Below are 22,235 nucleotides of genomic sequence, written 5' to 3'. Positions count from 1 at the left end.
CAAGCGCAACTCGGTCCATTAGGTACCGACCCGTCATTGCCTTTTTTTCTTCGAGTCAACAGAAAAAGAAACGCGCACCAGTCACGAGCTTTGGCAGCCTTTTTATTTTTATTTTTAATTCGCCATCGCCCAAAGGCCTTGTTTTTATATAGTTTCGCTCTAGATATTTCAGAGAGGAAGCAAGAGCCCAAAGTAATCAATGCCGAAGAAGAGACACCAAAAACAGTATTCCAAGCCGCAGTCCACAGCACCAGCGTCACTCAGCAGCAGTACGGCTGCTAGCAGGCACAACAGCCACCATGGTGCGTTTCGTTTTAGTTCTTTTTCTCTCTTTATTGTCTGCTGGTACCACACCGGCGCCCCGCATGATGTCCACATTTCCCCCCTCCCCGTCGTGTATCCCCGCAGCCGTTGAACGTTGAACCGGGTTTGGGGCGGTTTGGCCCGTAAATTGGATAGTTCCATTCTACACACCCCCTCCATCGAACTCTTTTTCGCCCACACCCTCTTGTGTGTGTGTTGATCTTGTTTACCCTGGGGGGCGGGGGCCCATACACAAAACCCAACAGTTTGTGGAAAGGGTGTGAGATACACTTTAGTGGGATGATTAAGCAAGAACTAACATTCTCTCGATACTTTCTTTCCTGTCATCACAGACGACCAACAACAGAACCGTTCCGTCAATGAGCTGCTCGCCGACTTGCGTCGGGCGGGGCTGAGGGACGGTGGCTCATCGCAAATCCGTCCAGCAGAGGCGTTTGTTCAGCCGACTGTTCCGCCAGCAATACGGCAGATCCTTCAGCTGCCGGAGACGCCGGCGCCGCCACCAAGGCGTCCGGTGCGGGTTGATGCCACAGGTAGGAGACTGCCTCCGGGACCGGCGCCCCCGCGGAGCTGGGTATCCAGGCCTGCGGGGAGTGGTCTGTATAGTGACCCTCGGACGTTGATTGAGTTTGGTGGGGCGCAGAATTATGCTCAAAGACCGCTGCCGGGTATGATCTTGCCTGCAAAGGGGAGTTTGATGGATCTCGTGCTGAAGGCATTTGCGAGGACGTGGGACTGGCAGGTGGAATATTGCCGGTATATTCTCTATGAGCTACCAACACGCGTGAGAGGGGCGTTGCTAGCGTATATTGGGTTGTATAGTGAGAAAGGCTTGACGCTGCAGGACATGAGAGCCATCCTGCTTCCCCCTCCTCCTGTGGTGTACGAGGACGACGAGGACAGTCACTATGAACAGGAACGACAAGGAGAGTTCCTCCCCCCAGGCGTCGTGAACGACGACTTTTCCTGTCTCGACCTGTCCTGGTCGCTGGGGCGGTCACTCAAGATCCGCGAGCTGTCAGATTTCTTATACCCACCCCAAGCGGCAGCTGTTGTATCAACGGCTGATCCTAAAGACTCATGGGACGCACCTGATGACGAACCAACGCTCGAGCCGTCAATACCGGCCGCCCTGCTGCCCAACTTGACACGCTTGTCGCTGGCCCTCGATCCGGAATATGCCCATAATGTCTCCTGGCGGCACTTGCTTTCTTTTGCTACCCATATGCCGAACTTGACGCACTTGAGTCTGGCGTTTTGGCCGGAGCCATCACTTACCCCCAACGCAAAATTGGCTACTATGGTCACTGCACAGGGGCAGGTGGTTCAATATGGAGCCACGGGACCGTACAGTCACAGTTTGGACAACGACTGGACAGAGGCGATCATGGTGTTGAACCGGTTGAGCAAGAGTTTGTATCGGCTCGAGCATCTGGACTTGACGGGTTGCGGACTATGGGCTTCGGCGCTGTGGTCGAAGAGCGGACATGATATGGTTGATTGGGTGGGCGCTTGGGGGAAGGTGGAGAGGATAGTGATGTACGCAGGTTATAAACTGGGGGAGGAGGCAGGGAGCAGTGAGAAGGCGAGGTATGAGATGGTGACGGAGAATGCGAGGAGGGTGGAGAGGCATGTGAGGGGACGGAGAGCAGAGAAGGGGATGGGTAAGAGAGGAATAGTGGTCGAGACTGATGAAGAGGGAAAGGAGTAATATCTACCGGGGAGTAGGAAGATATTGAGGTATAGATTCGTCAGGGATCTGGGGACAGGCACCAGCAACTACCACTCTACGATATTGACAGCCTTTTATTTATTTATTCGTAACCCTCAAAGCCTGCTACGTGGTCTTCCGGTAAATCCAAAGTACCATACAATAAGCAATGCTCAGTGGTCATTTCGAAGTCCTGTTCGTATCAGAAGCAGGAGTAGCCATTATCAAAACAGACAGATCCTGCCCCCAAGTGAAATGGATTGAGATGATGACAAAGGCAGTACTCAAAGTATTGACAAAAACTATGCGCACGGATTTATTATCTTTTCATGCAAACTAGTCGCCTCTAAATTTCTTGGTTCTCCGAAAGATGGAAACTCGCAGCCTGGAGGCGTGGTATGAGAATCTCTTACAAAGCCCTAAACCACTGATACAGAGGATATTTTGGAAACAACACTCCACAGAGAAACCAGCAAGCCGAGAACAAATAAAATGATGTATTGACTGACGAAAACTAAATGATAGCAAAACATAAATGAACGTAAAAACGATGCAAAAGGTAAGGACGAAACGTGATTTGAACACGTGACCTACCGGACTGCAGCCGGTTGCTCTACCCCTGAGCTATTCGTCCTGAGAGGAATCACCTGCTGATTGATGATGTGGTAACTGGATGTAACAATTATAAAAGTGAAATGCCGCCAGATATCAACATAAATGAGAGCAAATAATGAGTATGAAGCGATATCCTTACATTTTATTACCATCCAAAAAAAAACAATCCACAGTACTACCAAGTCCTGATAGTACCTGCCACTCTTCGTGCTGGTTTGGCTGACACAGTGCCCTCCTGCATTCCTTCCGCTGCTCCGCACAGTATGAAAGTGGGTCACCGAACCGCAACTTGGACTGGATCACATCTCACGTTCATTCGCCAAAGCTCATCTTACTTTTGACTTTACACAGCTCATTGCTTTTCGTCTCAAACAATCAAACCGAGCTCGCACATCATATGCCATCAATTTGTGGTGGCACTCATCTCTCTATTATTATTAACTACCTGCCGCTCACCAATTGATCCTTGGTCTGAGAAAGCGCACGGCGCCTGGCAGTAACTGCTTCATCAACAACTAGAGGTCAACACTGGTCTCACTCGGCTCAATGTTTGAAGTCATGGAGGAGCCTACGGATAATAGGTATGTCAATTGAGATGTATCATACAGTACTTACTCTCGCGCACACATTCTTTTGATCATTCCATCAAATGAGCCACCACCATCTTGCCGGCATGGTGAATCACGTCTCTCATCTCAACATGAGACGTGTAGTTTCCATGATCCCCGCCATGTAAGATCCAGGAGACGATGGGCTAACGCAAATAATCGCACATGCAGAATAGCAGAAGAGCCTGTACCACAGTCCAATGGGGATGCCGTCGCCGTCGCTGCTGAGGTAGTCACTATCGTAGAAGCTGCCGACAAGAATGCGAGTGATGTCGCCCCAGTTGAAGTAGCGCGCCCAGCCAATAGCATACAAGAACACCGACCATTCTCCTGGCTGTAAGTCGCATCCTCGCATGATTAGCATCACACGTACTGACATAGACAATCTTCCCAGGGAACCTCATCCCATATTTGTCATCGCCTTAGTCGGACCCGAGGAGATACCGTTCGGTATCCAAAAAGACTTCTTGTGCTCCAAGTCCTCCTATTACCGCAAGTTCTTCGACGAGAATGCAGACCAAGAATCCATCGAGAACATTGTCAGACTCCCAGAAACACCCACCGAGGTGTTCGCGTACTGCCAGAACTATCTCTACACGGGCCAGGTCTTCCCATCACTGGATAACCTTCCCAGCTATGATGTACTCATTGGCGTGTGGAAGCTTGGCCATATGCTCGGCATCGACGGCCTCTGCGATGCGACACTGGACGCCATGATTGAGTGCAGACGCATCACCGAACACATTCCCGCAACACCACTTCTTGTACAAGTGTGGAAAGATACTCCCGAGGGCTCTTCGATACGAAAGCTGCTCCTTTCGTGGGCTGCCGAGTATATGAGATCGTCGGAGTCCCGGACAGAGTTTGCGAGGTCGTTGCCGCAGGAGGTGTTGAGTGAGTTGGTGGTAGCTATGAGCTCACTGGAGAACAGCTCCCCCCTTGATGAGCGGGCTGGATCCGATCCTGCCGCCCTTGCCCCGGCCGCAGAGAAGCGACGTGACACTGAAGGGGGACAGGAAGGAGGACGACCTGCGAAGAAGCAGCGTGTGTCGGAAGCTGGTGCCAACGGGTCACCTCCTGTTGTCTCTCAGACCGCTTCTGGTCGCAAGACGGTGACAAAGGGAGCCACCGCTTCTGTGCCAAAAGCCTCGTCTAAACCAGGCCCTAAGCGCCGCACTAGTGGAGCTGCGATTGCGAGCCAGCAGTTTTCGACGAACCAGAAACTGAACTTTTGCGCAGACCTACTGGCCAGGATGCTCTCTGGTCCTGGTAAGCCCGCTTCACCTTTCCTCTCACATTACTTGAACTGATATTAACGTCTATAACCAGGCTTTTGGACCCGTGTCGTTGGGCCCTTCAAGGATCCCGTCGACCCCCAGCGCGATGGCGTACCCGACTACTTCAACGTGGTCAAGAAGCCCATGGACTTGACGACGATGAAGAACAAGATGGACAACAAGGAGTACAATGACGAACAGGAGTTCCTGGCAGACATGAACCAAATCTTTGCGAACTGCTATGAGTACTGGAATGAGACTGATCCCATGTGGGGCGCGGCAGAGAAGTTGCAAAAGTCGTTTGAGGACAAGTTTAGCCAGATGAACAAGTGGATCGCGAAGATGGAAGGGGATGAGGGGCATTAGAATGGCTCCGGTACTGAGCTTCGGAATGTGCCGGCTTACCTATTCAAGCGCTTCACCTGTTCTAGCTCCGGTTTCAGGAAACGTCAAAAAAAAAATACAACTGTGCGGCTGGGGGGAGGACGAGCACCTCCGAGCAAAAGACGAAGAAGAGCGTGGCATGGTGTAAGATAAGGGAAAATGTCTCTTACTGTCAGCAGGAGTTTGTCTGGGTCTTGGCGGCTGGCTTTCCTTCCATTTATTAATGATAATTTGGGGGTGGGGAGGAGGGAAACCAAAAGGTCGCGTTTCATTTTTATGGTTTTGTTGGGATGGAACACAGGTAAAGACGAAAGAAGAGAAGGTTACAGGTTGGAATCATGACGGTTAGTGTACGTTCATAGGGGTGTTAATGGTCCGCTCTCAGTAACTAGGGCGGTGATCTTTTGGCCCAAACAGCAGCCATTTGAAAGAATTTCCATGAAGGGTTTCATCAAGGCCCTGGGTGCCCCTGATGAAGTATTTTTTGACGTATTGGCCTGTACGTGCCAAGGCCCTATCGAAGACCGGTCGAAGTCAAGATAAAGGCCCTGGAAGAAGGTGGCCTACGGTGGATATGGCTTGCTGTAAAGCCCTGTAATTGACCATACTGTGCAGTATGAAAGTCTTCATCACCTTTTTCTTTAATGAAGACTTTCATGGGAAAGTGGAGTTTTAAAGGCCTATAGTTAGTCAGAGTTTAAAATACACGGACTTCTCTTCAGGAACGGGTTTCCATCCAAATTGGCTGATGAACTGTTTCAGACGAAGAAGATCACACATTCTGAAAGTCTTCATATGAAGACTTTCAGCGAAAATTACGGCCAAAAAGATCGCGCCCTAGCTCACTCAGTAGCTGCTAGTTTTCACCAATGAATATATGAGGCAAAGCGGCTACTTTGACCAACAGTTTAGTTGGCTAAAATATGGTTTGATGGGTATATGTGAGATCCCTTTTGATAATATGCTTCTCTTCCTAAGCTCTGTCGAAATCCAAAACGCCTTGGTCATAGTTTCCCTGAAATTCCATCACAGCCAACTGATATTGTACACACATACCTTTATCATACACCGCTCTCGCACCTGGCGATGACTTCACCACCTGATACCGAGAAACTTGATCCCATCGGTCTTGGACCTCTCCTTCGCAGCCAGTGTGGCGGCAGCCTCTGCGTTCTCCAGGTAGATCCTCTGTTGGCCCTTTACATCAACATAAAAGTACCTGTACTCCCACTGTTTCCCTCCAACCGGCTTGAAAAGGTGTACAAAAGCCGTGCCAGTACCTTTCGGTCCCTTGAGCTATTATTATGATGCCATGTCAGCATGTTCCCTTCAGTCATTTCTCACTAGCTGTATAACGCACGTTGAAGTTGATGTACATATGCTGAACCCCATTCCGATCCGTCACTTCACTCGAGGCGATCGGCCTCGCCCTCCGCCACTTGTTGCCGGTCTCCTCTCCGAATGCCTCGATTTTTTTGCCATCTCCCAGGAGCCCAATCAAGCGCGGATCGGCCTTTATACGGTCAACGGCGCGGTTGAAGTAGGCTGTTCGGGAGGAGGGCGAGAAGACCTCGGTGTAGAGCACGTAGAGCACGCCAGAGGTGAGGGTCAAACCGAGGATAACGAGGCCGAAGTTGAAGGTTTGCTGGCTGGCGCGAGCGCCCTTTTCAAGGATCGAAAGGGAGGACCATGGGACAGAGCCGGTGTCGTTGAAGGGCGTGACGGAGCGGCGTTTAATTTCTGGTTCGGATTTGGAGGACGAAGTTTGGTGGTGGGTTGCGTAATGGCGGGGTTGAAGGGCACGTAGATTGACCACTGGGGAGGTGGAAGGGAGGGTTCGAAGCCGAAGAACTGGGGTCAGATGGGATTTGATCATCATGGCGGTTGGGAATTATCCATTGCTCCACGCAATAGATATCGTGATTCGAAGGCTGTCCGCCTCGTTCAAGGTGAGGTCAAGTGGGAGCTTCAAGCTGCAGGGCCCCAGGCTTCTGCCGCCCCGGCATTTCCTCGGCGGGGGAAAGATTCAAGGTGGCCCGTGGGTGCAGACGTGGGGCAGCTCAGCACTAAGCCAGTTCAGGGTTAGTGGATTGACTTGATGCCACATGGATGGATTCCTGGGCAGCGAAATTGTGGCCCGTTGTCCCCTGACTGGATCACCATTGAACGTTCACGAGCCTCGACCGCACTTTCACCCTTTGAACTTTACTATTCGAGACCGCCAGCACACTTAACTACAGAGCCAACCGTTACACACCAGACACAATGAGCGGCCTCGCTACCAAGCAGCAGTCGCTCAAGCTCTTTGAGAAGCTCAAGTCCAAGCAGGCTAATAAGGCAAGCCATCCATATCATCCCTCCTCGCGTTGCCAGCAAGGTGCCGAGTTCGGTCGCGAGACCACGGCCACGCCCACCCACGATGATGGAAACGGTTTACTAACTACGGATTCCTTCCCCCGTGACAGATCTGCTTCGACTGCGGTCAAAAGAACCCAACATGGACCTCCGTTCCTTTTGGCATCTACCTCTGCCTCGATTGCTCGGCCCACCATCGCAACCTCGGTGTCCACATCTCCTTTGTTCGGTCTACTAACCTCGACCGTATGTCCCCGTTTCGCGTTCGCGTGCCTCCGACAACAAGAGCCCATAATAACTAACCTTGCTATAATACAGAGTGGCAATGGGACCAGCTCCGCATCATGAAAGTTGGCGGAAACGAGTCCGCGACCAAGTTCTTCCAGTCCAACGGCGGGTCTGCCGCGCTGAACAGCAAGGACCCCAAGACCAAGTACAGCTCCACTGCTGCGACCAAGTACAAGGAGGAACTCAAGAAGAGAGCCGCGAGGGACGCCAAGGAGTTCCCCGAAGAGGTCGTTCTTGAGGAAGGTGGCGACGCCGCCGAGGCACCCGCCGAAGAGGAAGATGACTTCTTCTCATCTTGGGACAAGCCGGCCATCAAGAAGCCTACACCGCCAATTTCACGAACCGCCACCCCTCCCGTTGTCGGGCGCACCGCCTCTCCATTAAGCAGCGCAGCCCAGAACGGCAAGGATATTTCGCGTACCGCCTCCCCTCTGGCTAAGACCGATGGTGAGTCCAAGCCTGCTGCCGGCCGCATCGTCACCTCTTCCAGCTTGAAGAAGACAACTACTGGGCCCCGCAAGGCCAACGTCCTCGGCGCGAAGAAGGTCGCAACCAAGCTCGGCGCAAAGAAGTTGGGTGGCGATGTGGTCATTGATTTTGACGAGGCGGAGAAGAAGGCTAAGGAGGAGGCTGAGCGTATCGAGAAGCTGGGCTATGATCCCGAAGCTGAAGAACAGAGCTCCAAGGCCGCCGCTGCCAAGAAGGATACCGGTGCTGCCATTTTATCTCCCACACCTGTGAGCTCGGCTCGGAGTGGTGGATACGGTTCGGCTTCTCACACAAGGGAAAAGTCGGCTTCGGAGATGGAGCGTTTGGGTATGGGTATGGGCAGACTTGGATTCGGGCAGATTGGTGCCCAGAAGGCTGCCGCCGCTGCTTCCACAGCAAAGAAGAACGCTGGTGGCTTCGGGTCTGTTGGACCTATCAAGGGCAATGTTGATGGTGAGTTCTGCTATCATTTTAGGGCTGTTGAGGCGTGATACTAATCCAGCTTTCCCTTGCAGATGATGACAATGACAACTACGCCCGCAAGAAGTTCGGCACTCAGAAGGCCATTTCTTCAGACGAATTTTTCGGCAAGGGCATGTTCAACGCTGAGGCACAGGCTGAAGCCAAGTCCCGCCTGGGCGGTTTTGAGGGTGCCTCTGCTATCTCTTCGAATGCATACTTTGGGCGTGAGGAGTCTGACGATATGCCCGGCGGCGGCATGGATGATTATGGTGACTTGGAGAGCGCCGCGAAGGATTTTGTCAGGAGGTTCGGCATTACTGCTGGCGACGACCTCGAGAACCTAACGCATCTGCTTGGGGAGGGTGCTGGGAGGTTGCAGGGAGCCATCAGGGCTTATTTAGGGAACTAGAATTGATTTTTTTTGGAAGGGGTTGGGAAAAAAGGAAATATCAATTTGTAATGTTGGGGGATTGGTGGGCTGGTGGGAATTGCGAAGGGAGGTGGGGAGTTTAAATTTAGCAAGCAGAACAGCGGGCATGTTTGGTGATTTAGTTGTCTTTGGGGTTTGTATGGGGGTGTAGGTTGGTTGGTTCTTGGTAGTTATCTTATTTACACGAGTTAGAGAAATAAAGCACGACGTGGTGTTATTTTAAAGCGGCCTAATCTCGACATGATATATAGCTGCCAAACTCATCCTCCTCACACAAGGTCAACAAGGAGGCCGGGAGAATTGATGCCAAAAAGGTAATATTATCTTCCTTCAGAGGGAGGGAGGAGGGGATGGTTAAGAGAAGCAAAAGAAATGCTGCTTGCGGTTTATGTGGATCGAACACATGACCTTCAGATTGACTTCCTGAAGTTGACTTCAGTCTGACGCTCTCCCAACTGAGCTAAACCCGCTTGCTGTCGTGTTGTTCTTGACTCGGGAGTGGGATTATGTGTGGAGTTGTGGGAGTGGGCTGCGGCGGTTGGGGTTTGGAACCCTTGGACAAGGCTTAGAGATAACGCCCCCTCACCAAGCTCATTGCTCACCCTAAAACCTATCCCTGTGATGATTTTATATACAAATGTATGTATCGAGTATCCCACGTCCATCATATATGGTACATCTTGTTTCGCACAACCTTCGTTAGCTTGAAAACTACACTATGCTACTGTGGTGAGTGGAGCGAGTCAGGGGTAACTCGAAACCGACGCTTTGGAGTGGCTGGTGACAAGAAGCAAGTGGTGAGCTCCAAAACACTTCCCCAGATTTCACAAGTCCCCAATCTCAAAGGTCCCTGATCATGCCGCCGAAACTCCAGCTGCCCCGGTCTCAACCACCCCCGAGCCGAGAATTCTGCAGAAGGCCGACCGAAATTGCGGCTACGGGCCGGCATGAAAGTGGGACCGGCCACCATTACCGCCTGTTGATAGCCAGAGACGCTCGGGCCATGTCGATCGCTTGAAACAGTCGAGATGAACCGTGCACTGACAGCCAGTCAAATTACCTCATGATGGAACCAAAAGCTGCCGCCAACTTGAACGGCGCAAGCTGGCAAAGTCAGTTCGGTCGAAACAGACAGATGCGGAAATGGCGTTTCGCCGTCCGTTGGCGCTTGAGAATTGTCGGGAATCTTTGTTCTATTATGCTCGATAGAGAGAGCTTGTGGAGAATGGGTATGAGGCTATCGATATCACCGCAATCCAGATTGTTCTCTGAAGATCCCCCGAGATTAACGGTGAGGTGTATCGGGAGTTGCTTGGCCTCATTTGCTTTGCTCCGGCTTGGTGTGCATCGAAACAGAAAACTCCTGCCAGGGTTTTGCCAGCGACAAATTTCCCACGGCAAGGTCGCCGGACAATCGAAGATTGAGAAACCGCTGGCCTCCTTGTTGGCCCAGAACTGCCCTTGACATCCACTGTTGCTCAGGGAAGGCCTTGTTGGCAACCTCTTGGCTGTCCACGGCGACCACAGAGCGCGCCGACACAGACGCACGCGACGTGGAAGATGGGACCACCACGTCAGGCTTGCTTCATGCGTGAGGCAGCGAGCGGTGGGGGGGAAAACAGGGAAATCACTCATCTGAACTGGAAGAGCAGGTGGAAGCTGCCATTGGGAAACGGAGCTGTTGATTTCCTGACTGAATTGGGAATTTTGGGATGAGCTTGCCCGCCCATCTGTCATTGGCGCCCGGTTCCTGGCTTGCTGCTGTCTGCCAGGAACACCGCACAACCAGACGCAGGTACCGTGCCGCGCAGGGAAGCAATGCCCAACGCTAAAATTAAGGAGATGGTCTCAACTGGTTGCTTGGCTGCCAATTGGCAGGGTCGAATATGTACCCTGGCCGCAAGAGTCTGCGGCAGCGATACCTTCCCGCTATCGTCAAGAGGCCCGTCCACCCCCAGCACCCCCCCAGAGTGCCCAGATCCTCGCGCTCGTTTTTAACCGCCCCGTCGCCCTCATTTCTCCCTCTGCTCACCTTTTGCTTCTGTTTGGCCACCCATCGCCTCTTCACCTGAAGAAATTGTCATTCCTTTCCAGAGTCCTGTACTCGATCCATTCGTTTTTGCAACATCGGCTACGAACGACATATTTTTGTCCGCCAATTTAATTACCGTCCTCCTCGATCCTCGATTTGAACGCGCTACCTAATACCTCAAAACTCACCAAATCAATCCATCACAATGCTCGCCAAATCCATCACCGCTCTGGCGGCTCTCGCCTTCGCCGTCAATGTCGCTGCCGAGCAACCTTACAAGCCTCAGCTCGTGAAGATGTCGACCCGCTCCCTGTTCTCCATCGGTCGCCGTCAAGATGCCCCCGGGTACCAGCCAGAGCAGGCCGTGTGTGGAGAGGGAAACACTTGCGAGGAGGCTTGCGGTGCCGGCTACACAACTTGTGCTTCCACCGACAACCAGGTGCACTGCTTCAACGCTCAAGCGGCTCAGACGTGCTGCCCCGATCAGTCTGGCAGTATGTGCTGGCAATCGTGATGTTTGGAAAAGCTCATGACTAACGCGTAACATAGACTCCTGCGACGCTGGCTACTACTGCACAGCCGACAAGGCCGGTGAGACGTGGTGCTGCCCCAACTCTATGGACCTTGAGGCCTGCGCTGCTGCATTCGAGGTGACTGGTGGTCTCGTCTCTCAGACCCCTCCTCCTGCCACTTCGACCTCTACCACCAGCTCCGAGGTCATTTCCACCGCTCCTCCCACAACTACCAGTACCAGCGCCAGCAGCTCGATCGTCTTTGGTGGTAAGAACTCTACTTCGGCTGCCATCACCATCACCAGCTCTGGTCTTGCCTCGGCTTCCGCCTCTGCTACCGGTGGCGCGTCTAACAGCACCGTCTCCCTTGGCACCTCTCCCTCGCCCTCCGCACCTGCTCCTTCCGTCTCCAACATCGCTGAGGGTGCCGCTGGTACCTTCGCCGCTCCCGTCAGCGCCCTGCTCCTCATTGCCGGTGTTGTCGCTCTTCTCTAAACTCCTAACGGCACCAAATCCTCGGAGGTTCGACATGAACACCACAGGACAATGGATTTCCGAGGGCACACTGCTTTTACGAGACATGAGACACGACCTGATAGCCCGCACACCTAAGTCTTAATCACCTTTGTTTGTGCAGAGTTGGAATGTTGCGTGTTTCCGGGCGACAAATGGATTTGGTTGGTTTTTTTCTGCCAAAGGATATTGGGCAAAGGAGCACGTTATTTTTCCAGGGATGCTTTAGAAACCATTTTACGACGCAGCGTGGTTGTTTTTTTGTTTTTTTTGGCCATCATGCCCTGTGGGTGTGGGAACTTCCAGGGGTCAAGGGACAGGACTGGATGCGAGGGGGGAAGCCAGCTGGGTTTCTTGTTTTATACTCTTCGACTTGATACTCTGCCGAGACTGTTCTTGGACGGATTGTCTCGGGCATTTTGTGATTTTTTTGGTTACGGAATATGTTGTAAGAGAGAATGGAGAAGAGGGATTGTAGAAGACTTCTTGTCCTATAATTACGCTGGAGACAGTAACATACCAACTTTGCACAGATTTTTGGTCCTGCTTCTTGTGACATGTTCTTCTTTTGTTGAATCTTCGGATGCTTGCTTTTTCTTCAGCAGCTGCAAGACATGTTCATGCAGGGCTGTCAATATCCAGATGCATGGCTTCTCGGTCACGAGGTGTAAAGGTTGTGTTGGCCGTCTAAATGGAAATACGAGTGGTTGAGCGAGCACAGCAGGTACCATACTTGCCATGTTGTACAAACAGCGTACCAATCTCCGAGTAGCTCTGTTGTGGGAAGCAAACAATTGGGCGACGGAATACCTGGGAAGATGTTTGAGGTGCTTGTCCTTCTGTGGGATCTGCGAATCATAAGGGAGAAAAGGCAGTCAGAGAAAGGGATACGGAGATCCGGCGATCATGATTGCGTGCATGATTCCTCTTTCGCGGCGCTACTGGGAGCTGGTCAAGGAAAACATGCTCGAATCCTCGTTAGCTTCTTGTAGGGTGTGTAACGTCGAGAGTAGGCACAGGCGGTACATTGGTGCTTGATGATGGGAATACGAGCTTGGGAGAAGGGAGGGGGGCTCTTGATGGGTTGTTCTGTTTGTATTCGCCAGGCTATCAACAAGGGTTTAGGTATCATTAGTTTTCACAAGATGAAGTTGAGGAGGAGGGTAGTAACGTCAAGAAGAAAACACCAAATTCGTAGCAAAATTCATTCCTAAACAATGTCGCTCACATACATTCGACTTCAAACTACCTCGAAACCTAGGTGGCCATCATCTTCCTCACCTTCTTCTCCACTCCCTCTTCAAACTGGCTGACACCACCCTTATCAAGCAACGTCATCTTGCCCCCTTCCTTCCCAGCAACGAGCTTATACACCAGTCTCCTCCTTTTTTGCTCCTCCTCGTCTTCCTCATCATCATCGGCTTCACCATCACTGTCCACATCCTCATCCTTCAGATTCTCCACAGCACCCTTGACGAACCAACGGTCGTGGGACACCAAGACAACGGCGCCGGGCCAGTATCTCAGCGCTTCCCGCAGGGCCGTGACAGTTTCGTAGTCTAGATGAGTAGTCGGTTCATCCAGCACCAGGCAGTGAGGGTGACTCCAGAGCAACCTGGCCAATTCGCAGCGGACGAGCTGGCCACCGGAAAGTTTTGTCAGCGGCACATTAGATGCCAGACGGCCTGGGAGACCGAGAGATCCTAGCAGTCCCCGCACGTCTGGTTCTTCCATCACTCCAGCAGTTTCGGACATTAAAAGAGATAGAGCGGTGAGAGATGGTGTTGCCCGGCCAAGAGATAGCAGGCTGGTGACTGCATGCTGGGAATAATACCCTAGCTTGAGCCGCGGGTGTTTCTGAATTGCACCGGACATCGATCCAGAAGTCGATGAGGTAGGATCCGAGACTAGTAGCCGGATGAGTGTCGACTTGCCAGCACCGTTGAGACCGACAATGCCAATGCGGTCGCCCATGGAGACAGACAGGGTGATGTCTTGGAGCGTCGGTACAACCAGGTGAGCCGGCCTGCCTTTGATCTTGTAGCGGAAGCTGACATTCTCAAGTGATATCAACGGGCCGGGGAAGCGGAGGTCTGGCGGAAGAGGCAAGGAGATAGACACAGACTTGTCATCTTTAGGGATGTCAATTGCCTCTCTTGCCGATTCGTGATAGCCAGCCATGTCACGGTTGAGCTTGAATTTGTGGCCCTTTGCGTTAACTTGCATGCCCCAACGGTCGTCGAGCTTCTTTTGACGGGACTTGGCCTGGCGGAGCTTGTTCTGGTCGTCGTTCTTCCGGCCCGCAGCCATATTCTTTTGGATGGAGTCTTGAATGTGGGCTTTCTGCTTGTCTTGGGCGTCTTTCATCTTGGTGAGGTAGAGCTTGCGCTCGGTCTGGGCAGCCTCGTAGGTTGGCAGGTCGCCGTGGAAGTAGGCGAGGCCCCTGTCTTTGAGTATCATCAGATCAGTGCACACCGTGGAGGTGAAGTCGCGATCGTGGGACACCAAGATTAGAGTGGGAGGTGTAGGGTGAATATCCTCCAGCCCCTCCAGGTACTTCTGAAGCCAGATGATACCGAGAAGGTCGAGAAAATTGGTCGGCTCGTCCAGAATCAGGATGTCTGTCTCCTGAAGCAGAGCCACGGCAAGGTTACTCCGCATCTGCCATCCTCCTGAGAGGGTGTTTGCGGGCCTGGCCCTGTAAGCATCCGTAAACCCTAGGCCGGTCAAGATTTTCTTTGCCTGGGACTCAGTGTCAGCCAACCGAGTTGGTTCGACTTGTAGTTCCAGCTCCGCAAGCATATCTGCCGCCTCTTGGATCTCTGCTTGCAGTATCTCGGCCGAGATTTCCTCCTCTGGCTGATCGTTCCTGTTGTATGGTTACTATCACTTGTCCTGGTACCTCCGAACAAACTCACATCTTTTCAGCTTTTTCAACCTCCTTCTCAAATTCCACCAACGCCTTTCTGGCCTGTAACCCCCTCGCTCCGCTCCTTAGACTGGCGTCCTTGTCCAAGACAAACAGCTTCTTTTGCATTCTCTCGTACTTCAACTTCCGCACAGCTCTCAGAGTCCCATATGGGTCAGGATCGTTGACTCCTTTAGTCAATTGTTTGATGTCCTTCTCCACCTCACCCTTGGCAGTAGCTCGGTCTACCACCTGCTCCAGTACTGTCTGCCCTCCTGTTTCGGGCCCTCCATCCTTCCACTCATCGTCGTCTGCGTCGTCAGGTATACCAGTCTGTTGGAGTATTCCCACTCTGACCTCCTCCGGTATTCCGGGGATAAGCTTCTCGCTGATGGCCCTCAGCAAAGTGGATTTGCCAGCCCCGTTGCGGCCGACAAGAGCGTATCGTGCGCCCGCCTTGAGCTTTAGGTCGGCATTGCTCAGGATCTCGGTACCCTCTGCTCCAGCCTTGCCCTTCCCTTTCTTTGTAGTTGTTGAAGAGGGGGAAGAGGCACCGGGCACGATGGTGATGTTGAGGCCTGAGATGTCAAGCTACAGGGAAGTTAGTGGGAAAATCGAATGTGATAGGTGGGAGACAAACCTCGCGGTAGTTGGGACGATCAGAGATGTGAAAGCGGGTTTGTTTGCATGTGCAAAGAATAGTGGTTGCGGAAGTGGAGTTGGCGGACGTCATTTTTCCAGGCTGTTTGAGGTTGGGCGGGAGGCAGGTGGCTCAGGCTCTACAAAGAGTGTAACAAATTCCGCAGTTATCAAAAACCTCGATATCAAGGACAAACAATGGCTGAATGCCCTTAGAGATAAGATGTGATGGTAGTCGTGAGGAATCGGGCTCTCTTAAACAAATAGAGTCTGCGCTCTCTCTCGATGCCGGCGTGAGATGCACGATTGCAGGTGTCGGTTTTCTGCTTCACTGCCTGCCGGGCCAGTCAGTGTTGGTGATCATGAGCTGTTCCAACACAAGTGAGACACAACTGCATGGACACTGACGGCACGCTGCTGCCCCGCACGCATTTCTGTCCCGGCACCAACAGCACTCAAATCCCGCCCCGGTCTCCATTGGACGGCTGTGAACACGGCCTGTGACTCACGCCGGGCCGTCAGTCGGCGAGCGGGTGCACTGTAAGGGCACGCCAACAGGAAGCCATAATCCAATCAACATGCATGTTGTTAGTTATGTAGACAAAAAATGATGGAGAAGCAAAGTTTCTGTTAGAAGGGCAATCTTTAATTCTAATGATGTCTAATAAGATGTTAGAGCCCGGCTGAAGTGAGAGGCTTTGGGATCTGGGATGGACCGTGCGCAAACCAGTAAGTCGTGTAACATGATTGGCCAGGCCTCACTTACAACAACCTTTTTACCTCATCGATGCCACAAGGCTGTAAGTGATCTGGGTCTGTCAAGTGCCTACCACAGCAGAATTTCATAATCTGTCAGAGCCCACGAATACATGGTGGCAATGGATCTGTATCCTTTTGATTTTTCAAAGTTCATCAGCTGTCAAGACCGGTGATCTCTTGAACCTGCATGATGTCCCCAACGAGCGCGGTCGAGGGACATATTGGTCATGTTGGAACTTGTTTTCGAATGCTCCGAGATATCACGACTACTCCGTACTGTTGTGACCATTAAACAAGATCTTGAAATATTTTTTCCTCGCCAGGCCGGACCTTTGATAGAGGTAACTACCTATACTTGCTAAACAATGCTAATTATTTTTATATACTATTGATTGTTTACTCCCTCTTCGTCCACCTCAGCTTAGTCTCAAAATGATCCAACATCCCCAACAGATTCCCCGGCTCCAACTTGGGTTATGCGGTTTCAGGAACAACGAAGACCAAACCGGTGTATGGCTCTACCATTCAAATGTGACATAAGTTGATTACATCAGAAAATGATGAGTACAAAGCTCATAGCATGGATAAGAGCTGCTGGACTAGTTGGACTCCTATGAAGCCTTGTTGAACAGAAAGACAAACGCCCGAACCATGCCGCTACTCTGTATGAAACCGCTCAGGACCCAGCTTCAAACCACCCGCCTCAACTCTCCCCAAAATCAAACACAGAAATCATTGGCCCTCAAGCAGCTCATACCACTCCGGGATCTCCTTCACCAGACCCCACATGTACTTCTCCAGCTTCGCCGCACACTTGGCATACACCGTCGTGGCATCATTGTACTTCCGACAGTTGCTGAAAATCAACTTCATATCCGCAATGAAATCCTTAGGTGTCGCGTATGCATCGTGTTCCAGTCTCTCCTCTATCGTAGAGAGATCCATCGGGTTGGCTATAATCTTATAATAGTCCGGAACTTCATCTCTATTAACGGGGGCCAGAAAAGGCCACGCCTGCTTGTGGTTTTGGATCTGGTACAGGAAGCGTCTTATTTCCTTGAAGTGAGGTCCGCGACGAGGGAGACGGGCCAAGGCATCCATGTCTGGGGACCAGCCTGTGGCTCGAATGGCTGGGATGGAGAGAGGATCGATGGGGGTGAGAGCGGCGCCGCTGTTGCTCTGAACGATCCATTGAGCAGGCGGCTGATGGACGACATGGCTTTTGCTCAGAGACCTAATCTTGGCCTGCACGGTTTCTTTTTGTTTCAGAAGCATACGACCGGCCTCCAGATATCGAATTCGAGGGACCAACGAGCAGAGCATTAGCGTCCCTCCCTCGTAGTCCTTGATGTAACCCATCCATATGGCCTTGTCGAGGGTGATCTCCTTAGAAAAGCCCTGCTTTTGAAAGTAACCCGTCGCGTAATTGTCCGCGTATGTGAGGAAATGCATCACTGGCGAGGTTGCCTTGACGTAGTCCTTGAGATGGGCCATGAGGTGGGCTCCATATCCTTTGACCTGCTGGTCGGACGACACGGCACAAAACACAATCTCGGCAAACTCCCGCTGGCGGAACTCTCGAAAGGTTATCCCGCCTATGACCTCCAACGGTCTCTTGATGATGGCGAGCGACAGATGGGCGCGATCGTAGACGAGGCGGGCAATGTAGTCCTTGGGCATCTTTGGAAGTTGCTTTTGAAACAGGCACTTGAGGCTTGTCAATATGATCATGTGCTCTCGGCTGCCGTCATTGTTGACCACGCGGAATTCGATTTCACCGTTTCGTTCCTCAATAACTGCAGGCTACATTAATACCAGATCAGCAACGCGGTCAGGGTACCCAAACTAGGACTGAGATAGCGGTGGCAGTTACTCACCTTTTCGGGGAAAGGAATCCTCAAAGAGGCAGCTGGGAGTTTGACCGAAGAACTCGTCACTGGCACATCGTGTGAGAGCTTTATTCTTTTGGCGAACCGAGCCGCAAGCGGTTCTTGGGAGTCATCGCGCTTTCCATTGCTCATCTTGTTGGTTCTCTTGTTTGAAACGGGTGCCATGTAATTGCGGAAATTGTAGTCGTTGTGGGTGTTGGAGGTTGGGGTAAGGAGACCAGTCGATAGTGAACTTATCGTCAGTGCCGACAGCTTCTTTTGAAATTGCTCACTAGATGGGAAAGAATGCCTTGGAGTCGGTAGGTAGGTTGCCTGCATCGGCAGGCAGTATACCGTTCCACTGCCACGTGACGGTGATAAATGTCGCACTGCGCACAAAAAAGGCAACCTTGTTCAACAAGACGGGAAATAAGACATGGAGCCAAGAAAGAGAAGTCGGCAATATATAATTTGAAGTCTGCTGTTGTCGTCGAGTTTGAACCCAGCGTCTGCTGGACTGACCGAGTCAGATGGTGCTATATGACGAAGAAAAGAAAAGCAGTAAAAAAAAGTATAGTATCGTAGTGATGTTGAAAGATTCGATGCTCCATTCTTTGCCCACCGGGTATCCAACCAAACCTCACCCACAATCACACATACACATCCCCCCTCATCCGAATTATTGCGTAGACCAACACCCAAGCCGCCCCGGCCCGAACCGCCGCCACCAGCCCGTCATGTCTCATAAGACATAACATCGTCTTTCGCACTCATCAAAGGCCTCTCACGGCTCCGACTCGGGAGCAAACTCCTGCTGGTTCGCACTGCCCTTCTCGTCCCTGACACGTCCCATCTGCGCGGCAAAAGTGGACGTCGGCTTCCAGCTTCTCGACTTCCTTGGTGTAGTCTCCTCCATCATCGTGTCGATTTGTTCGAGTGTCAGACCCTTCATTTCAGGAACCAAAAAGTACGCAAAAAGTGTCGAGCCGATGCAGAGAGACCCCCAGATGAAGAACACCCTGGGGCCCAAGTTGGCCGAGCCGGGTGTGTTACCCACCATGTAAGGGGTGATAACGGCAATGATACAGTTCCAGAACCAGTTGCAGGCTGTCGAGATACCAACACCACGAGAACGGATGGGCAGCGGGAAGCACTCGCCGATGATGACCCAGCCGACCGGACCCCAGGTGGAAGCGAAACAGAAGATGTAGATGCAAATGAAGGCGATCATGACCTTGACAGCAGCGTCGTTTTGGGCCTCCGGGCGGCCTTCGGTTACACCAACGATGGCGACAATGAACTGTGTGATGACCATGCCAACACCCCCCCAGTTAAGAAGAACACGACGGCCGAGTTTCTCGACAGCAATGAAGGAAATCGGCGTGGACAGAACGTTGACGAGAGTAGTGACAAGGGAGATGAAGAATGGGTTTTGGATCGTGCCAAGCTGCTGGAAGAAGGTGGTGCCGAAGTAGAAGATGAAGTTGATACCTGGTTTTCTGGGTCAGCATCAAGTCCCACGACAACGAAAATCTCCTTGGCTTACCGGTGAGCTGCTGCATCATTTGCATGCCAGAACCAAGAAGGGTACGTCTGAGGTTGCTGTTGCCTTTGCGCAGTGAACCCTGGAAGCAAGCAATCCACGAGCCGATGTAACTAGTCTGGGGAATAATCTGCATCTCATACTCGTGGTTTGCGACAATTTCCGCCAACTCATCCTTGATGTAATCCGAGTCCAGTGGCTGACCACGAACTTGCGAGAGAGACCTGGCGGCAAGATCGATTTTGCCCTTCATGACATAGTAACGGGGGGACTCGGCTGATATTCAAGTTAGTCTGCCAGTTGGACCTTTTCAGCGCCCACACTCAGCGCCCACACTCAGCGCCCACACGAGGCCACTTACGCAAGATAAAGAGGCCGATGCCTAGAATGATGGCCCATAGGAACTGGACGCCGACTGGAATGCGATAGGAACCGGTGTCGTTTCGGTTCGAGCTGGCGTATGTCACGCAGTTGGCGAGTAGAATACCAAGCGTGATACAGAACTGATACCCTGACACAAGAGCACCACGAACCTTCCTAGGCGCAACCTCGGCCATGTACAGGATAATAACGGCGGAAATGAAACCGACTCCCACACCTGATACCAAACGGCCCATGACAAATAGCACTTCCTGGTTGGTCGAGATGATTTCGAGAATGCATCCGACGCAGAAGACGAGACACCCGATGATGATAGTAGGACGGCGGCCGAGGAAATCGGCGACATCACCGGCAATCAGAGCTCCAAAGAAGGTACCGCAGGAGAGGATCGATGTCATGAGAGACTTTTGAGAGGAAGGAAGACCGAACTCGGTTTTGGGGACATCTACTGGTTCTCCGGTTTCGTAGTTATACTGCAATCCTGTGTATAGAGTGATGAAGTAAGGCATCCCCAACACACCCGACATCCATCCAGTGTCATATCCAAAAACTGCACAGCCCTTCGAGTTAGCCAACCTCGACCATATGCCACTACAGGGCAGACAGACTTACAGATACCACCAAACGCTGCGAAGCCGCAGAGTAGATAGGCCTTGAAGGTCACTGGAGCTTCGATCCTGGACAAATCGGCCGTACCCGAAAGCGGGTATACCACCGCGCCCACCATCCTGCGTGTTGTGTTTAGAGATACCTAGTGTTGTTTGATGGTGATACAACTGCCCTCACGTCGGGGTGTGTGTGTTGGTGAGTTGAGAGCAAGGGTGGTCACCCAAAAAGTGTGTTGGCCCCTGACGGGAAAAGGATAATATGAACGAGTGAAAGAAAGAAAAGAGGGAAGAGGCGGGTCGATGATGACAGAGTGGGTTTGTTCGGCTGGGAGAGAGTCTTTTGTGAGAGCTGGAAAGAGGAGAGACCAGGCGACAAGCACGGCTAAGGGGGACCAGCCAGAGCGAAACCCTAGGACACCAACAAGCAATAGTCTTCTTTGGGGGCCTGGACCTGAGACGATACAAGCATCTCCGTTGTCGAAGATGCAACAAAAGACGCTAGCAACGGACGGCGCAACACAAAGACAAGCCGTGGTCGTCAAGAGAGAGACGGACGGGAATGGAAGGATGTAATAGAAAGCCTGGGGAGAGACCCCATATACTTCTTTCTACGTACCTCCCCACAACAAAGGGGCAACGCAGGCACAAACCCAGCCTCCTTCCCTGTAGCCATGCAGTCGGCCACTGACAGCGGCCTTGGCATATTCGAATCCTTCCCAGCGGAGCGCGGTGGGAGTCTCGCGTGTCTCCTTCAGCTGAGGGAGCGTCCACTTTGCTTTGCTAGCACTGGCTAGTAGCACTTGCGACCTATCAGGTTTCGGCTCCCGGAAAGGGGTGTCTGTCGGCACTGGGCTAACCGGAGGGATGACCTGCAGTGACACACAGTTCTCGGGCCTCCGTATTTTCGCGACAAATACTTGCCGAAGAAAGAAACCCCTGTTGCCGGCGTTCTTGTCGACATTAGCGGCTGGGTCCGTAAGGTAGACTTCCAGGAACCCTTCATGCCAGCCGTTTGCTCGGCTTTCATCTTCCGTACCAGGCGTACCTCATGAAGAATGCCTCTTCCTTCATGGCATCATGGCGACCGGTAAAGTAGGTCAAGTTGCTTCCTCAAGCGCCCAAGCACTCATATCAAAGGGGAGGCATTGCGAGAGAACAAAGGCACCAGCTGCTGCCAAGTCCGATCGTTTCCCAAAGCGTCTTCGCGGGGACCCCTACCAGCCAACGCTAGTTCCACAACTTGGATTTTCCTGCTGTTAGGAGCAGTGGTCAGACGCCCCCGCCAATTGGCGTCCATCACCACCATCCCAACGTCCTTCAACCCTGGATTCGGCCACCTCCCTCCCCGCGTTCGTGGGATCGGTGTGTCGTGAGGGTGTGAGAGCGTGTCGATCATATTATCTGGTGAGAAGTTTGCTGAGACGATTCACTTTTATCTCACAATCTCCTTGTTCAATAACGCCAATTGACGAGGAAGACGGTGAAACTTTTGTGGACATCGAGGCCTCAAACAAATGGAGAAAAAGATC

General features: G+C 52.1%; 8 protein-coding genes across 8 annotated transcripts, besides 2 other annotated features; 4 read left to right on the top strand and 4 right to left on the bottom strand.

Moving 5' to 3' along the window:
- Positions 1–994: 994 nt before the first annotated feature.
- On the top strand, positions 995–2,035 carry PODANS_1_22910 (uncharacterized protein; the record flags this gene model as incomplete). The annotated part of the gene is made up of 1 exon (XM_001906576.1): positions 995–2,035. One exon carries the CDS (start codon positions 995–997, stop codon positions 2,033–2,035), a length of 1,041 nt encoding a protein of 346 aa, XP_001906611.1.
- A 562-nt stretch (positions 2,036–2,597) lies between these two features.
- Positions 2,598–2,669, bottom strand: a tRNA (tRNA-Cys).
- Positions 2,670–3,196: 527 nt separating this feature from the next.
- PODANS_1_22900 (uncharacterized protein) lies at positions 3,197–4,901 on the top strand (the record flags this gene model as incomplete). The annotated part of the gene is made up of 4 exons (XM_001906575.1): positions 3,197–3,231; positions 3,430–3,594; positions 3,653–4,527; positions 4,588–4,901. The coding sequence occupies 4 exons, from the start codon at positions 3,197–3,199 to the stop codon at positions 4,899–4,901; spliced, it is 1,389 nt and encodes a 462-aa protein (XP_001906610.1).
- Positions 4,902–6,011: 1,110 nt separating this feature from the next.
- PODANS_1_22890 (uncharacterized protein) lies at positions 6,012–6,798 on the bottom strand (the record flags this gene model as incomplete). The annotated part of the gene is made up of 2 exons (XM_001906574.1): positions 6,012–6,215; positions 6,280–6,798. 2 exons carry the CDS (start codon positions 6,796–6,798, stop codon positions 6,012–6,014), a joined length of 723 nt encoding a protein of 240 aa, XP_001906609.1.
- Positions 6,799–7,184: 386 nt separating this feature from the next.
- Positions 7,185–8,922, top strand: PODANS_1_22880 (uncharacterized protein; the record flags this gene model as incomplete). The annotated part of the gene is made up of 4 exons (XM_001906573.1): positions 7,185–7,254; positions 7,383–7,520; positions 7,593–8,504; positions 8,567–8,922. The coding sequence occupies 4 exons, from the start codon at positions 7,185–7,187 to the stop codon at positions 8,920–8,922; spliced, it is 1,476 nt and encodes a 491-aa protein (XP_001906608.1).
- A 401-nt stretch (positions 8,923–9,323) lies between these two features.
- Positions 9,324–9,413, bottom strand: a tRNA (tRNA-Phe).
- A 1,722-nt stretch (positions 9,414–11,135) lies between these two features.
- PODANS_1_22870 (uncharacterized protein) lies at positions 11,136–11,982 on the top strand (the record flags this gene model as incomplete). The annotated part of the gene is made up of 2 exons (XM_001906572.1): positions 11,136–11,469; positions 11,525–11,982. Coding segments are annotated over 2 exons (792 nt in total), but the record flags the coding sequence as incomplete, so codon positions are not given.
- A 1,275-nt stretch (positions 11,983–13,257) lies between these two features.
- PODANS_1_22860 (uncharacterized protein) lies at positions 13,258–15,499 on the bottom strand (the record flags this gene model as incomplete). The annotated part of the gene is made up of 3 exons (XM_001906571.1): positions 13,258–14,742; positions 14,939–15,183; positions 15,238–15,499. Coding segments are annotated over 3 exons (1,992 nt in total), but the record flags the coding sequence as incomplete, so codon positions are not given.
- Positions 15,500–17,038: 1,539 nt separating this feature from the next.
- On the bottom strand, positions 17,039–18,513 carry PODANS_1_22850 (uncharacterized protein; the record flags this gene model as incomplete). Its single annotated transcript, XM_001906570.1, has 2 exons — positions 17,039–18,109; positions 18,184–18,513. The coding sequence occupies 2 exons, from the start codon at positions 18,511–18,513 to the stop codon at positions 17,039–17,041; spliced, it is 1,401 nt and encodes a 466-aa protein (XP_001906605.1).
- Positions 18,514–18,958: 445 nt separating this feature from the next.
- Positions 18,959–20,825, bottom strand: PODANS_1_22840 (uncharacterized protein; the record flags this gene model as incomplete). The annotated part of the gene is made up of 4 exons (XM_001906569.1): positions 18,959–19,665; positions 19,799–19,988; positions 20,065–20,648; positions 20,711–20,825. 4 exons carry the CDS (start codon positions 20,823–20,825, stop codon positions 18,959–18,961), a joined length of 1,596 nt encoding a protein of 531 aa, XP_001906604.1.
- Between the last annotated feature and the right edge of the window lie 1,410 nt (positions 20,826–22,235).

This window comes from Podospora anserina, chromosome 1 (genome assembly GCF_000226545.1).
Source record: "Podospora anserina S mat+ genomic DNA chromosome 1, supercontig 6".
NCBI lineage: Eukaryota > Fungi > Ascomycota > Sordariomycetes > Sordariales > Podosporaceae > Podospora > Podospora anserina.
This window is presented reverse-complemented; position numbering and strand designations above follow the sequence as displayed.